Source organism: Ictalurus punctatus, chromosome 23, assembly GCF_001660625.3.
Source record: "Ictalurus punctatus breed USDA103 chromosome 23, Coco_2.0, whole genome shotgun sequence".
NCBI lineage: Eukaryota > Metazoa > Chordata > Actinopteri > Siluriformes > Ictaluridae > Ictalurus > Ictalurus punctatus.
In genome coordinates this window covers 86,979-105,006 of record NC_030438.2, presented here as the reverse complement: position 1 = coordinate 105,006, position 18,028 = coordinate 86,979, and the positions used below count along the sequence as shown (strand labels likewise).

Sequence of the window (18,028 nt, the reverse complement as noted above, 5' to 3'; positions counted from 1 at the left end):
ATTTTCTTTAAATCACTAAAGTTATGAAAAGTAATTAAAAAAGTACAAGAACTATAACTATCTATCTAAGATATCAGGTAGAGAGAGAGAGAGAGAGAGAGAGAGAGAGAGAGAGAGAGAGAGAGAGTGAGAGAGAGAGAGAGAGAAATATAGATAGCTTTTAAAGGCTATAGAATATATAATTATTATACCTGGCCTCCTCCAACAGGGTGGGGGCAGTGTGCCACATGAATTCGTATTTATTTAACAAAGAATCTTAATACAGAGACGCATTCTGTAAGGAGACATTTATTTAATTTATGGTTGAAATCTTGAGTGTCAAAGCTTTGTAATATATTTAGAAACTTTTTGAACACGGATGAAGGCATGACGTGTTAATCGTTGGCAAAAAAAAAAATAAAAAATTGGTGCAAAATGGGGGGGGGGGGTCGGGGCACAAAACAGGACATCCTGTTATTGGAAAACAATAAACATTGGGGTGGTAACAGTACTTCCACACTGCATTGGAAAGCATCACACCACCCTGTTGTTGATTATTTGCATATAATAGCAGGTCTCGTCATGTTTTACTCCTTACTTATTATATGCACACTCATGTATACAGTGGGATGAAAACAGACTGCCTCTAGAACCAGGCAATTACATTAAACAAAAAACAAGTGTAACAAACAAGACAATAGAAAGGCAACATACAAAGTAGAAATAGTGCAAAAACTATAATGATATCAATGTAAGAACAAACAAACAAAAACAAACTACACATATGAATGATTTCAATGATAAATATTGAAGATTTCAAAACACTCTACATACTGGGTGGAGCTGCGAGGAATTTGAGATGGAGGCTCTCTACCTCCTCATCAACAGGCATGCTGAGAAGTCCCCAGCGCTGCCCTCTTTGAGTGGAGGCAATTTTTACACACACATCTCTGTTACCGGAAGCTCTCACCCCATCCAACAGACTGGCCATCAGAGAGTCCCTACAGAGTCAGAGAAAGAGACAGAGTGATACAGAGAAAGAATGACATTGAGAGAGAGAGAGAGAGAGAGAGAGAGAGAGAGAGAGAGAGAGAGATTTTCTGTTAGTCAGAAAAAAGTTGACATTCAAAAAATACAGCTGCTGAAACCATGAAATATATTTACATAGAGAAATGTCTCACTTAAACCTTGTCTTCTTCCATCAAGAGTTATAAGTAGTTATAAGTAGATCTAAAATTTATTTTAGCTACAGTAGCTAATGTAACACAACCTACCAAACATGGTATGTAATATTAACTGGTATTATTTAGCTAGCTACAAGGTTACTTCTATGACTATGTGAGTAAAATAACCCTCATTTTTCATCCAAGATAAGAGGCCAAAAGGATGTGGATACCTAACCATCACAATCATATGTGCTTGTTGAACACAGTATTTGACCCCCCCACATACTCTTTACAATATGAACAATATGTATGCATTCTACAACTTTCACAAAGTGTCATGATTGTGTGATTAGTAAAAACAAACTAATAACATGCCAGATGAGTATAAAAAAAAGAATACAGTAACAGTCTCAATCAATTGAGCCATAATGATAATTAAAGGTTAAGGAATAATTAAGTCACACAAACCCTCTGATGTTATATCACAAGCCTTTTATAAATTCTTCAGAATTGCTTTATAAAATATTTATGCAATGATGTTAAATGTGTTACAAAGTACCTATATAGGTATCTTTTGGGTAGAAATTTGCCTAAATACTAGATATTTAAAAAGGAATTCAAACTAATCCAAATTCAGAATGAGGAAAAAACTAATACAAATTGTGCAAGCAAATTTCCTGCATAGATAAAAAACAAACAAAAAATTACTGAAATGAAAGCACGAGTTAGAGAACGAGAGACAAAGAGAGAGTGTGTGTGTGTGTGTGTGTGTGTGTGTGTGTGTGTGTGTGTGTGTGTGTGTGTGTGTGTGCGCGCGCACATGTTACCTATCTGTGGAGCAGTATTTTCGTATCTGTCCTCTGATGAACTCGACTGTGAATATCTGAGGATTCTCGGCATCACAAATGAGCGCAAAAACCTGCAGCAGCACCAATACCATCAGATCAACAAATATTCTTGCAGAGTATAACCAAATTAGCACTAGCACTATGCTGGAATACTGGGAAATTATTATTATTTAAAAAAAAATAATTTTGGTTTTGGGGAAAACTCCGGAGACAAGACTGTACTTTAAAAGGTGCAAAGTAAAAAAATAAAATAAAAATAAGACAAATGAAAACATAAAAGAGGGAGAAATAAAATGAATTTAAAAAATTTAAAAAATAAAAAAATCAGGATAATAAAAAATAGAGGAAGATAAATGTTATAGTAATATTACATGTTAGATTGTATTGCATAATTCTAATTGGCATCAAACTTAAAACTAATCAAACATTCAAAACATTAATTCTTGAAAAGAGTTGCTACTTTATAAACAATGTCTCACCTCTCCAAAGGGTTTGACGGTGACAATGTTGTAGGACGCAGGGTCTCTTTCCACCAGAGATGTCTCAGTGAGGGCCAATATCCTCTTTACAGGTTCCTGAGGAAAATAAAGCACATCAAATTTTATGCCCCAAAATTGGGACTATAATAATACACCAGTATTATGGTACACTGTAATCTGAAAGTTACATTATTACTGTTATGCTACACCAATATAATTAAGAACATCACAAAAAAAACTAAACAAAAAAACAAAGGAAAAAAAGGAGTCCTGCTGGATATCCCTGGATATAATTCCTCATTTTTTAGCAGGAAAATGTTTGAAAACAAAAACAAATATACCATGTGAAAATCTGAGAAATCTGTGCATTTTTCTGGAAAAAAAAGACAGACAGATAGACAGCAAGTAAGTAAAAGTAAGTAAAGTGGTTGTAGTGCAGGTGATGATCATAAGGTGACGGTCATTAAAATGGGTCCATAGAAAAATGGTTGTGTCCATGACCAGATCAGTCTGGAGTTAAAAGTGCTGTGCTGCATGACTAAGTGTTCACTGAGGTGGTCAGAGACATTGATAATGATGAATAGCACTTTATCCAGCATCCTCTCCTGGTCCAGATTGGTTCCAATCACCTGTCCAGCTTCCCTTATAAGTCTGTTTATTCTGCTAGCATTTCCTCGTTTTGATGACACTACCTCAACATATGGCCTGTGTAAAAGATGGTGCCTCCTACAACTGACTAGAACATGCATAGCATCCTGTTGCATACATTGAAAGACCAGAGCTTCCTTTATATATATTAAAATAAATAAATAAATAAATAAATAAATAAAATAAAAAATTTTTTTTTAAAAATAAAAAAAAAGGTGTCCCTGAGTCTGATCTGTCCCTTCCTGTAGACTGCCTCAGTGTTGTGCCCAATCCAGTCTGCTGTCTAGATGCACTGCAAGGTGTCTGTAGACTTCCACGTCCTCCCCAAGGATAGAGACAGGGGTCAGCAGGGAGTTTTTTATAAAGTGCACCAACATCTCTTTTGTTTTGTCCATGTTGCACTGAAAAAAGTAAATATATCTTGAATATAGTAAAATTTATTTGCAAAATCGTTTGCCAAAAGAGACGAGACGACTTCAAGCTTGAAATGAGTTTTTTCTTAATAATAAAAGAATAGAAATAGGTTTAATAATCTTTATGGTTTATAGTAATCTAATAACAGGAAATACTAGATAAATGTGACTATATTCAAGATATTTTCACTTGCTGTCACTTTTTGCAGTGTGAGCTGTAGGTTGTTCCTTCAACATCACTCAACGAAGCAGTCGATCACAGCTCAATACTCTGACTCCTGCACTTCACTATATCAGACTCCACTACAGCAGAGTCATCAGACAATTTCTGCAAAAGGTGTACAGTGTGAACAAGAAAGAGATTGAACTCTTCTTTGTTGAGCTCCTGTGTTGCTCATCCTATTGTCCAACACACAGATCCTCAAAGCACAAACCAGGGTCTAGCTGTCAGTTCGTCTGAAATCCAGGAGGTTGTGGTGGTGTCCGCTTGCATCACCTTCAACTTTTCACCAAGCAAAAAGGGTTGTATGCTACTAAAGGCACTGGAAAAGTCATATGAAGAATATCACCCTTCATAGTATTGCCAGGTTTGTCCAGGTGGAAGTGGGCCTTCAGTAGTAGATAGATAATTGCATCAAGTACACCAATTTGTTGTTGATATGCAAACTGCATAACAAAAAAAAATTACCTCTATTTTACAAATTATGTACAAAAAAGTATTTTAAGAATAGCAGAAATACTTATAACATTTTTGTACAGTAAAGTAGCCCTGATAAGCAACACATTGTTTCATTTTCTTAATTTCCCCCTTTCATGTTTAGCAAGTGAAGACATTCATGGTTTTATCTGTTTGGCAGCACAGACAAGGGAAGCTAAAAATGCATCAGAGAAAAATGTTTAGTTTCTCTGTTCCAAAGTCAGACTGTATAATCTTCTATAGTTTGTATAAGATTAAAAAAAAGGAAAAAATAAACACACATTATGAGATACAACACTATTATTGTCTTTTATCTTAAAGCTGCAGACACCATGTTTTCTGATGGTTAATCCTAAGGACTTTAGCCATTAGGAGCGCTCGTTTTTTCATATCGTGTGATGACTTGGGTAGGTTTTCTACTTAATATGGACCAATTAATTTAGTAAGGTTAGTAACGTTTTAGTAATGGAAGTTGCTTTGAGTTTGGGAAAACATCAACGCATGCTGGTGCTGCAAAGTTGGAGTATGGTAAGCAATAAAGGGCACACTAATGTTTTTGTTCAAGAGATGAGGATTTGCTTAATTTAATTGTTCATTCTTAGCATAGGTGCACAAATAAGTTAATTAGTCTACTAGCCGCGAACATCCGGTGTAGTTAGAATTTAACACGTTTTTGCAAATATTTGTATTTAAAACATGACAGAGAGACACCGTGTAGCTTGAACAAATGTAATTGTATTTTGTCCAACACTAAGTCTGTGAACCACATGCTTACGTACTACAAAGGCCATTATCCACTTAAGTAATATTTTTACACTTTAGACTTAAACCCAAACATTACTACATAAAGTACTATTCCCATTTAAGCTGTTGCTTTGTACCATTGATAGACCTGTGGACCGTGAGATTTGAGGCCAAGCACAGCTTTGTTTTTATATAAATGTTGTGTGCAATCTTGGCTACAAAACACCAATTTAACAATTGGTTAACAAAAAACAACCGTTAACCTGTTCCACCTTGTAAACAAATACAATAAACCTCAAACACTGAACATTGAAGTCTGCTCCTCTTAAATATATTTAAAGCTACACTATTAGACATTTTCCACTGTCATGGTTCTGGGCTGGAGTCAGTTCTTGAACCGCTCTGTGTATATTGTGTATATATCTGAATAATCTCATATAATATGCGATTGGACGAGTTCATTTACCCGTCAGATGCAAAGCGCTTTAGCTTAATGGTGTTCATTAGGGATGCTCCGATGAGGATTTTTACAGCTGATACCGATCCAGATACCAATCTTTTTATATTTAAACTTTAATCAGGAGGTTTAAATCATAAACAGTTAAATGTAAGCTCTCTGCTCATGGTCACTGTTAACAGAATTAAAATAATAGCAATGAGATACTGTTGGTTAATTGATGAATAAACAAGCATAAAATATTTATTTTTAAATATTTTAAACAATAAAGAGTCCTAATTAAAAGTAAACGAACACAAAAATGATCCATATTAGGAAAAAAAGGCTAAAAGCCTTCTAAGGAAACAGCGAACTAAGCTTAAATGTCAAATTGATATTAAATGCAACCCATAGTAATTAAACATTATTTCATTTCTCATTTTATTTATATTTTATGAAGTTATTATAATATCTATTTTTATATTAAATGATTTATTTATAATTAAGCACATTTTCTGTCTTTACATTTTGTTAGGTTTTTTTTGTTTATCAGTTGTTCCTTTTAGATTTGATCCCTGGTACAGTGTTGTCAGGTCTGCTGATAAGAGTGTTATTTTGGTGGATTAAATCAGAACATGGAAACTAGAGGTGACTTCTAGTGATATCTGGCAACCCTGACTTTAAATAAAGTGAATGTGCTATTAGAGTTGCTGAAGAGAGTGAAGGAGAGCAGCAGTGCACTGTATGTTAACAGACTGAACAGTTGCTACTCTTGATTATGACTGGTGAAGAATTATTTAATGAAGAAACTTTCATTAAAACCAAAGAAATTTAAATTAAAATTAATTTGAATTAATTCAAATTAATTAACCGCCAAGCCACCACTGCCCATTCATTAGAATTTAGTCATTCTTACTAGCGGTGCACATCCACACTAGAGTGGGTTAGTGAGAATGAGAGCAGTGGAGTTTCTGTAGTGGAAAGTCTGGATGGCTCAGGCAGAGATAGCGATTCCCCAACTCCGGCATTAGACCACAGCAGAGCGAATGGGTGACGACTCGGCGGCATAATCGCAAAGCCAAAGCTTTAGGATAGGAGACTACCTTAAGGCACGTGAAACTAGCTAGGCCTTTATCGGCTCCAGCAGCTTTAGTATAGTTATTCTGGGAGCCAGGGCACCGGACATAGCAGGTAATCTTAGACAGGCAAATATTTTCAAAGACAGTTATTCATGTAGGACCTAATGATATACGCCTTCATCAGTCAGAAGTTACTAAGAGTAGTATGTCCGATGCAGTAGTATGCTCTGGCCCCATCCCAATGCGGCATTGCGATGTAGCTTACAGCAGGTTGGTACAGGTGGTTCCGCTAATTATCATTTATAGACCCCCAGGACCATATTCTGAATTCCTTGGGGAATTTGCAGATTTCATATGGAACCTGGTTGTTTTTCTAGACAAACCACAAATTGTTGGTGACTTTAATATTCATTTTGATAACCCAGAAGACCCTCTGAGAACAGCGGTTGTGTAACTTCTTGATTCAGTAATGGTCAATCAGAATGTTATAGGACCCACTCATAATGCTGGTCAAACTCTTGACCTTATACTAACATACAGATTAAATATAGAAAATATAGTCCCATTTCCGCAGTCTGAAGCAATCTCAGATCATTATTTTATCTCGTATGGTTATCATGAGCTGCATCTCAAATCGAAAACTCTGACCTTAAATACATCTGCTGCACAGAGTTTTATCAATAATCTCCCAGAGATATCAACTATGATTGTATCACCGCCTGATTCCAATGAACAGGCTACTGAATACACGTAGTGCTGCTAGATCAGTCTCTCTCTCCACCTAAATTGAAGATGATATAAATAATCCTAGATTCTTATTTAATACTGTAGCAAAATTAACTAGGAAAAATGCATTTTTCATACACACACACACACACACACACACACACATATATATACACACACACACCCCACATATATATCTCACCGCATGTCGTGGTGAGATCTTCTGCACTACAAACTCGGCGAGGGACGTGATGCTCTCGTCTGAACCATACTTGCCGAGCCTCTCACTGACAAAGTCTTCAAAGCTTAAAGGCTCCTTCCTCAGGCGCAGCATGATCCCAATAAAGTTCCCAGCATGCTCAATAGCACTGCGGATGATCTCATCACGGTGCTCTGACGCAAAGAGGTGCTAAAAAAAATTGAAACAGATTTATTTTTATTCACCAGATATACAAAGTACACAGGAACCTGACTTGAAAAACCAACAATAGAACATTTAATGTACAACTTTTCAACATACAGTCCCCACCGAAAGTATTGGAATGGCGAGAACAATTCTTTGTTTTTGCTATACACTGAAAACATTTGGTTTTGAAATCAAAAGATGAATTTGAGATAATAGCTCAGAATTTCAGCTTTCATTTCCTGTTATTTACATCTAGACGTGTTAAACAACTTAGAACATGGCACGTTTCATTTGTATCCACCCATTTTTTAAATGATCAAAAATACTGGAACATGCGGCTGGCAGGTTTCTCTTGTTGGCCAGGTGTACCCTATTAGATTGCTTGATTGAACAATTAATAGCTCTGAATGTCAACTCTTGGTTTGATCTCTGGATTTTTTGCGTGGGATTTTGTTCAAAAGGATAAACCAACATGAAGACCAGAAAGCTGTCTACAAGAGACAAACAAACCATTATGAAGTTGAGAAAAGAGGGAAAATCGATCAGACCAATTGCACAAGCATGGGCATAGCCAATATAACCATTTGGACAGTCCTGAAAAAGAAAGAAAAAAAAAACAGACATGGAAGAGTTCAGCCAAGGAAAACAACAGCAGTTGATGACAAACATTCTGAAAGTTGTGAAGAAAAACCCAGAAACAACAGGTCAATGACATAACCAACAGCCTCCACAGGGCAAGGATGAAGGTACCACAATCCACCTTTTGAAGAAGACTTCAATAGCAGAAATATAGAGGCCATACCACAAGATGCCAACCAGAAGTCATCAGAAGTCCAGAAGCCCAGATTGGAATTCGCAAAGAAATACATAGATGAGTCACAAAACCTTCTGGAACCAAGATAACCCCTATCAAAGTGATCGAAAGGCCAAAGTGTGGAGAAAGAAAGGATCGGCTCATGATCCAAAACAAATGAGCTGATCAGTCAAGCACAGTGGAGGTTGTGTCATGGGTTGGGCTTGCATGACTGCTTCTACAATGGGCTCACCAATGTTCATTGATGATGTAAACTCATGATGGTAGCAGCAGAATGAATTCAGAAGTCTACACAAGCATTCTCTCTGCCAATTTATAGACAAAGGCATCCAATCTATTTGGGAGGACTTTCATCATGCAGCAAGACAATGACCCAAAACACACTACCAACACAACAAATGATTTTAGCAGGGGAAAAAGTGGAATATTTAAGACTGGTCAAGTCTATAACCAGACCTTAACCCAATTGAGCATGCATTTCACCTCCTGAACATGAGACAGAAGGGAGAAACCCCCAAAACAAACAACAATTGAAAGAAGATGTGAAACAAGCATGGACAAGCAAAACAAAAGAATCATGCCACAGTTTGGTGATGTCAGGGGGTTGCCAGATTGATGCACTCATTGCAAGCAAGGGATATGCAACCAAATGTGAAGTGTTATTTATGTTAAGACTATCTGTTCCAGTACTTTTGCTCACCTAAAAATTGGATGGACTGCCACCAAAGGTGCCATGTTCTATGTTCTTTAACACTTCATAGATTTAAATATCAGGAAATGAAAGCTGAAATTTATCTTTCATCATCTTCTGATCTCAAACCAACATGTCTTAAATGTTTAGCAAAAACAATAGAATGGGCCCTGCCATTCCAATACTTTTGGAGAGGACTGTACATCCAAGATGCAGCCTAGGGCAAGTTAACAGGCTAAATATGGCTAGTGTGCAAAGCATGTATTATTTCTAATAATGCACAACGTGTATTAGGGGTTGCAAGAATATGAATTAGTACTAGCTGACCAGTAATAAAAAAAAAAAAACTGACTAGTAGTCTCGTAGTAGTCTTCAAAGAACATCGCTATTTTTGTGCTATTTTATTAGTGCTGTTAACTTCTGGAAAAACAATTTAGAAAATATTATCAGGCATACCTTTACACCTTCTACAAGGTAAAACAATATTCAATCAAAGGAAATAATTTTTCTAGCATAGTCTAACAAAGGATATTTAGTCTGCTTATTTCACCACCTGCTTGCTGTTTTTCCCCACTATCCTGACGAGACAACATCCCCACAGCAGCCACTAGTGATTGCATTAGTCGACTAGTCTATGCAACCCCTAGTGTGCATGAGTTTCCCAAACTACATTTTAGCAGCGTAGCATTATGAGCATTATTTGCAATCTATTACTCTGTTTTACCAAGGCCAGATTTGAATCAGCAAAACTAAGAAAGACAGAAAAAAACCCTGAAAGAATACATTCTTATTTAGTTAAAGGTAACCTTAAGGAATGGCCAGGTTGAGCACAGTGCTGTACACAAACACACTTACAAGTCTGCTGAAGCCTCCATAGAGGATACAAAAACCCCCTTGGTAGTCTGAAACTTCTGCAAAGCCTTCGATGCAACGGTAATCATAGGAACAGATAACTCGGTTGGTGTGGAGGTCGATCTGGTCAATGCCCCCTGGCGTGACCTCTAACCCCACCAACTTCCGTGTGTCACTCCAATGATGCTTGTAGCAGTTATAACGCTGAGAAGGCAACATTACAATGGAAAATATCAAAACATCTCACAATCTAATCTAACCAGTAAACACAGGTCTGATCAGTGACATGTAATATGATGCCTGTGTAACTAAAATCTTAACAGAGAAAGGCAAGCTTTACATTTAGCTAGCAGACAATGTTCCCACTGTATGCGAGTGTGTAGTGGGGAAAATAAGTATAAGATGTGTCAACATTTTTTTCAGTAAATATATTTCCAATGAGGTTATTCACATGAAATTTTCACCAGGCATCAGTATTAACTCAAGAAATCTGGAAATATAAAGAATTCATAACATTAAAGTCCAAAAATAAAGTTATATGTAATAAAGTGGAATGACACGGGAAAAAAGTATTGAACACGCTAAGAAAAAGCAGTTCTCCAAGGCAAGGTAAGGCAAGAAACCAGCTAAAATCCATAAGTAATTATACCCCCTATCTGTGCAAATTAATATCAGCTGGGTTAGTAAATCGATGGTCTATAAAAAGGCTTTTCATTACCAAGGTGTCACACAAGAAACATCTCATGATGGGTAAAAGCAAAGAGCTCTCCCAAGACCTTCACAACCGTATTGTTGTAAAACATATTGATGGAATCGGATACAGAGGTATTTCAAAACTTCTGAATCCTCCAGTAAGCACCATTGGGGCCGTTATCTGCAAGTGGAAGCAACATCACTCCGTCATCAACCGGCCACGCACAGGAGCTCCTCACAAGATTTCTGACTAGGGAGTATGAAGAATAGTCAGAAGAGTAGCCCAAGGACCACTCAGAAAGAGCTCCAGAAACACTTGGAGGCAGCAGGTACCATCGTCACTGAGAGAACAATAGACAGTGCACTCCACTGCTCACGCTCACCCCACAAGGCTGCATTACTAAAGAAAAGGCATGTCGAAACTCTTTTAAAGTTTGTTACAACTCATTCGGACAAGCCCATGAAATACTGGGAGAGTGTAGTCTGGTCAGACGAGAGCAGAATTGAACTTTTTGGCTGTCATACTACACACCATGTTTGAAGAAGAAATGGCACTCCACATACCCTAAAAACACTACACCAACAGTGAAGTTTGCAGGTGGAAGCATCATGGTTTGGGGCTGTTTTTCCATCGTATAATAATAAACTTTATTTTATAAAGCGCCTTTAAAAGTAGCTTCTTCAAGTGCTTGGTACTGGCAGACTTCATATAATTGAAGGATCGATGAATGGAGCCCTTTACCGGAGATTCTTGAGAACAATCTGCTGCCATCCACCAGGATGATGAAGATGAGTCGTGGGTGGAACTTCCAGCAGGACAATGATCCAAAGCATACAGCAAAGGAAACTCGATTGGTTTCAGAGAAAACAATTAAGGCGTTAGAATGGCCCAGTCAACCACCTGACTCGAATCTAATTGAACAAGATTTAAAGACAATACGTTTAGAAGAATGGGCCAAAATCACACCTGAATACTGCGGCCATTAATTTCTTCATACAGGAAGCGTCTTGAAGAGGTCATTACAAACAAATGCTTCTCCACTAAGTATTAAATAAATATCAGTTAGTGTGGTCAATACTTTTTTCCTGCGTCATTCCTCTTTATTACACAACTTTATTTATGGACTGTATTGATTGAAAAAAAAAAAAAAAAAAAAAACGAAGTAGTGTATAATTTTACCTATACTTGATATTTATCACACACTGAATCATTCCAAAGCCTCTTATGAAGTGCCAAATATTACTCATATCACATGATCATAAGCCATTGTTCTCATCGACCCAAACAATCTCGCGCCGACATCATTAGCTCCGCTCAACAGGAAGTTTTACAGGAATTGTCTCATATCTTCTGTAGGCAATGAGTGATTTAGATCATACTTGAGCTGTATGTTTGGTCAGAGGGGCTGATCACATGGATGTGACTACTGTGAGTCACGGTCATAGCACCACCAACTTGCAGCAGGAAGTGTTTCACTTAAAACAGACTTTTAAATGGTCTTCTTATATTTATTCGAATTGCTTCGAACTTGGTCAGAATATTATTGAGACATGGCTGATGTAAAACTACAAAAGGAGTCTTGATATCTTAGTGTTGCCGTTGTAACCGTTCAAACATTAATACTTGACGTTGGGAAGTGCTGTGTTTTTTTATGTTATCCCTTTTTAAAATGATAGCCATTACCTAAGGATTGTCTACTCTAATCTTTTTTTGGAGCCTCCATGCACCAGCAAAAGAACAAGAGCTGTTGTTTAGCATTTATAGTTAGCCAAGAAGAATCCTTTTTCCATTTTCCCTTACGTTTCTCCCTTAATTTCATTTGGTCATGTTGCTTCTTTCGTTTCTTCCTCATTGGGGGTTTTCATAGAGCACTTGAAAATACCACTTCATTTTCTTGTCATCATCTAAGTTGCTTGACTAGCTGAAGAAATTGCATAGAGGCAACTGAATAGGAATTAATGGATCGCTCCCTAGAAATTGTGGGAATTGGTGTTGGATACATGTTCCCTACGCAGCCGGGACATAATTTTTAATCGCACAATAGTCTACAACTACCAAGTGAAATAGCAATGTGCCATCGATTAACAATGAGAAAAGAGTACCAGCAGCTTGTGAGAAGTGCTGGTACACAAGAAAAAGTCAAAGTACGCCAAAGAGTAAAATGTAGAAGTGCCGGTACAGCACACTGATGAGTACTGGCCCACCTTTAGCACTGCTTCCATCCATCAATGCACTCACCCATAAATCAGTGTTTATCTGTATAAGGAATGAACTGGAATGAAACATTTGTTGTCTTGTGTACAAAAGGTTGACAATACTCACTCTTCCAGTTATCTTTCCCTCAGCAAAGTCTGTTCTAAACCTCTACAGAATAGAAAAAGGCAAGTATAAGAAAACAAACCAAACTTAGTATACATGTGTGGTGGCTTCAGAAAACCGTCAAATGGTCAAACCAAACCAGGCTCATAAGAATGAAACACAGTTCAATCATGTATGTAGATTGCTAAATATTATAGATTCAATCAGAAAAGATTTAAACGCTGACTTAATTTTCTCTCTTGATGTAGAGTAGGCATTTGTCAGAATTGAATGGGCCTTTTTGTTTGCCGTTCTTGAAAAATTTCATATGGGAACGAATTTTATTCACTTAGTTAAACTATTGTATGTGGACTCCTATGCTATAATCAACTAATGGCTTAGTCTCTGAAAAATTTCAGATAGATCAAGGAACCTCACAGGGATGTCCGGGGTCGCCCCTCTATTCCATGGAATCATTGGCAGTTCAATTAGCCCAGAAGAACAGGGCCTGGGCAACTTGCAATAATTGAGGAAAACATGAATTTTGCTCGCTACCAGAAAATCCTAAAGGAGAATGTCTGGTCTTCAGTCCGTAAATTGAAACTCCAGAGCAACTGGATTATGAAGCAAGACTATGATCCAAAGCATAGGAGTAAATCCACCTCTGAATGGCTCACAAAATTAAAGTTTTGGGGTGGCCTAGTCAAATGTCCTGACTTGAACCTAATTGAGATGAGATTCTGTGGCAGGACTTTAAATGGGCAGTTCATGCTCGAAAACCCTCAAATGTGGCTGAATTTAAGCAGTTCTGCAAAAAAAAGGTGAGCCTACATTCCACTACTGTGCTGTGAAAGACTAATCTCCAGTTATCAGGAGCATTTGGTTGCAGTTATTGCTGCTAAAGGCGTAACCAGATTTTAAGTTTAAGGGGGCAATTAGTTTTTCACATGGGTTATAGGTGATGCCTTTGTTTTATGTTGCAGTTCGTTTAAAGATCTAAAACTATTTAGTTTGAGATATACACAAAAACAAGAAATCAGGAATACTTTTTCACAGTATAATATAGCGCATTGCCTGAAAGGAGATCCTGCTGCTCAAGTGAAAGGCTCACTATTATGGAGAGACACACATTTCATTTACATACAAAGATTTGTACTATACCAAATTAACTCGTTCTGAATTTAGATTCCAAATAAACTGTTAATATGCATCATAATATGGACACACTTCATTCATATGCATGTGACATGTAATCTGATCCAAAGTTAAGCTTCTTTATTTAGATAAATTTGTGTTCCTCGTCTGCCTTAAAATGTTAGTTTGATGCCAATCTAATGTCAAGTATTTTAAATGGATTAAAATTTGTAACATGAATAGTGCATCATTACCCAAACACGTGTGTAGAATGCACACACTGATTCTGATAATGAAAGTAATCGAACACAGTAATCGGACAAAAGTTTACGTGGCTGTTATTCTTCTTCCAAATAGATCAAGTAACCTAGTTCAATCTGAGACTTGTCTGCATGTAAACACAACTAATGGCAAAATGACATTTTGGTTTTCTGTTATTCATTAATAGTTTCTAAATTCTCAGCCAAAATTTTTGTAACGGCAGTTTTTGAACAATATAAAGGGTTTAACGTACTAAAACTGAAATCATGTCAATAAGAAATCTGTTCAAACAAATATTAATGCTTTTGTTGACTAATAATATTTGGTTACCTAATTGGCTACTTAATCTTTTTTTTAATACATAATATAATCTTTATATGAACTAAATATCTGGTTTTCTGAGTATGTGCACATTTGAATTGTTTGAGAATGGTATTAGATTTTACTGTAATTTAGTAAGTGAGCGTTTCTGGAACAATAAGTCAGTCTTAAGTCAGTGTATGATAAACTGTTTAAGGTTATTGCTAACAAATCTTTCAACACGTTTTGGTAAGATATTCTTATGTTTTCCTAAAGTACAGTTGTCAAAGTACATTACTGGGAGAAAAACCCAATTTGGGTGAAAACCCTATTTATCTTCCAGAACTGATACACGCCAACGGGTTTTCCCAGACCACCACACATTAGTTAAGACACACACACAGAGTTCCCATAGGTCTTAAATTGCATGCATAGCTGTGTAGTGTAAACAAAGGAGTAGAGATTGTTACTGTGGCAAAATGGGGACCAACACCATTTTAATAGTCTTGATTGTGGAAGAAATGCTGGGTGACCAGGTATATGGTACCTGGATATAAAGGGTGTCCCAAAAGTCTCCATACATAGGGGAAATTAACAGTTTTTGCAAAATATCTCCAAAATGTTTCATACATAGTTTATATTATATATTTTTTCAGACGGCCTTTAAGAATGCCCTTGACAAAAGAACGTATTAAAATCAATCTCGTGGCTGCATTGGGAAGCTGTCGCATGGTTGTGATGGACAGGAAACATGGCAAGCACATGTCCCATGACACTGTTGCCAAACTTATTAAAAATTCAAAAAGGCTGGAAGCGTTGCGGACCAACCTAGAAGTGGACATCCTCGAACAGCCACTGATGTAGCCACAACCAAAGTGGTGCTGGCAAACATAGTCCCCTATGTATGGATACTTTTGGGACCCCCTGTATATGTCGTGGATGATCCATAATATGTACTTTCAGAGTAATGGTGAATGGTACTCCATTTACTTTCCTTAAATCTTGTCTCTTTCCCCCCTTTTGCTCACCAGTGCCTCTGTCAGCAGCTCTGTGCGATGTTCAGTGGAAAACTTGAGTGTCTCAGACTTCTTCCCGCTACCCTTCCGGAAGGTAAGGTTAAATTCAGTGCCCTGTCCTTTTCCCACTGGTGATATACCACATATATCCCCATAAGGCCACTGTAGAAGGAGTCACACAGTAAGGATATGTACGGTAAATGCTATAGGTATCTACAAAATGAAAAAAAGGTGACACTAATTACATTTCATTGTGATTTTTACAATTCAATGCAAAACATTATAATTAAAAGCATTAAGAAAAGCATTTAAAGCATGCTGACAAACACTAAATGTGGCATGGTTAAATATAAGCCAGAATTATAATGAACTTAGTTCATGCAAATTTACTCATTCATCAAAATGCGTGGGAGCAAACCGAGCAAAATATAAACACAGATAAACACACTATGACGACGCTAATGTCGTCCCTCACAGGGATTCTAGTACTTAGTCCATAGTCTGTATTAAGGCACATGATTAGTTTATCATATTTTGAGGTCAGTTACGTCAATTGCTGGCCTAGTTAACTCGGCCTATGGACAGTGGCAACTGCTTGTGATATTAGAGGGGGTCGGCTAATGTCAGATATCAAATATCTGTCAATAGCTCAAAAACAAATGTACAGTTAAGCAATGCATTTGAATATAATGAGGTCTCATTGAAGGCATAATATTAAATATTATGGAAAATTAGTGTTTCAAGGCTGTAATGGTCTACTCATCTCATTTCCTCTGAATAGTAAACAGAAAAGTTTCACTCAAACTAACAAAATATTACAGTTTCAGTTATGTTATCCGTTCTTTTGTGATATATCCTATCAACTTTTACTTTCTCCTACAAAGGCATTTTGGGGGGGGGTGTAAAGAGTAAGTAAGCCACCTTGTACAAGTTCATTATACCTGCGGCTGAGTCCGTAACATGACAACTGATTATCTGTTATAGGCTTGTTACTGAAGTAGGCTGAAAAACATTGGCCCCAATGCACAACACATTTATGAGGTGTCTCATACCATTCTGTATGTTTTTCTTATGATCGCTGGTGGTGCTGTTGCACTCAGTTAAACATAAATTCAAAATAACCCTACATTTGTTAACCACAAAAAATCTGATAGAAGCCCTTATATTTATTTTTTATTAATTAATTAAATTTTTTTTAAAATTACATTTACAAGTCCAGATGGTACCATTGTTACCAGTCACCACTGCCTCTGGTTAGAACATTACATTTGGCAGTACATTGGAGCTTTCACTTGCCCGAATGAATTTGCCATTTGTCCACTTCTGGTTGATATGGCTCAATGACTAGCACTCATACCTGGTTTGTAACTTCTAACGTCGTAGGGTTATATGTTGTTATGCCATGTGTCCCAATAGAGAAAACTCGCTTGTACCTGGAAAGAGAAACACACATATATACACAATGTAAGGTCCCAGTAAGTGCTTTCCCAGAATACATACATTATATTGCATAAGGAAAATACGATTCCATTAAAAAAAAAAATCAGATATATTCAAATAACCGGATGCCACAATCTAAGAGAGACAAAGAGCAGCAATTCATTACAGAACAAATTGCACTGAATGTGAGAGACATGATTTGATAACGACACTTCTCTGTAATTATAACAGTAATAAAAAGAATTTTGTATGTTCATATACAAGGACATTGTGCAACAAGATCAGAAGAGAGCGGTCCAACAGTCATGGTTAGAGCGCATGCTGCACTTAACAGACTGTCTGTGTGAATGCGAGACCAACATTTCCCAGTCCTTATCTAACTCGGAGCTCCACCATGTCTTGCTCTACTGACCAAAATTGGGAACAAATTGAGCATTTCGTCAGATTGAATCAAACACTTGAGAGTGTCTGAGCGATGTGCTCTGGGTCTGATTGGAAGCAACGTCTAGCATGATTTCAGTAAGAAAGCGAGCTGACCTGATAAACTGACCCACAAGACAAATGCAGAAGAAACACGTTGTGTTCAGGGTACTTTTACTGATGAATAAAAAAGAATGTTTTAAAAGAATGCTTTAAACAAAATGAAACAAAACGAAAATACCTATTAACAGAAATAAACACCCAAGCTCACTGCAAACTCTCTTGTGCTGTGGTTATCGTAGTGTCTATAGTTGAAATTGAATACCACTCATATTAATTAAACTATGAGTTAAATTATTACATTTGATCATGTCAGTCTGTCTTTTTTTTTATCTACTGTTTCACAATGGGGTTTTTTCCTTGGATTGAGGTACAGTGATTTTGCAGGTCAGTTAAATGCCCTGCTTTTCCATCACCCTGTCTGAAA

The 18,028-nt window shown here is 37.0% G+C and overlaps 1 protein-coding gene across 5 annotated transcripts in view; it reads right to left on the bottom strand.

Annotated features, from left to right (window-relative positions):
- LOC108256539 (dnaJ homolog subfamily C member 13) overlaps positions 1 to 18,028 on the bottom strand; it is an 81,977-nt gene that overhangs the window by 55,875 nt on the left and 8,074 nt on the right. For 4 of the 5 annotated variants that reach the window (XM_047150205.2, XM_017453510.3, XM_017453509.3 and 1 more), the window contains exons 3-10: positions 17,039 to 17,114; positions 15,694 to 15,843; positions 12,995 to 13,036; positions 9,982 to 10,182; positions 7,418 to 7,624; positions 2,473 to 2,568; positions 1,973 to 2,064; positions 814 to 980 (exon numbers count right to left, since the gene is read on the bottom strand). In XM_047150205.2, coding sequence (XP_047006161.1) covers positions 814 to 980; positions 1,973 to 2,064; positions 2,473 to 2,568; positions 7,418 to 7,624; positions 9,982 to 10,182; positions 12,995 to 13,036; positions 15,694 to 15,843; positions 17,039 to 17,114 — 1,031 coding nt within the window. The remainder of the gene's footprint in view (positions 1 to 813; positions 981 to 1,972; positions 2,065 to 2,472; positions 2,569 to 7,417; positions 7,625 to 9,981; positions 10,183 to 12,994; positions 13,037 to 15,693; positions 15,844 to 17,038; positions 17,115 to 18,028) is intronic. The other variant, XM_047150206.2, reaches the window with a different exon arrangement.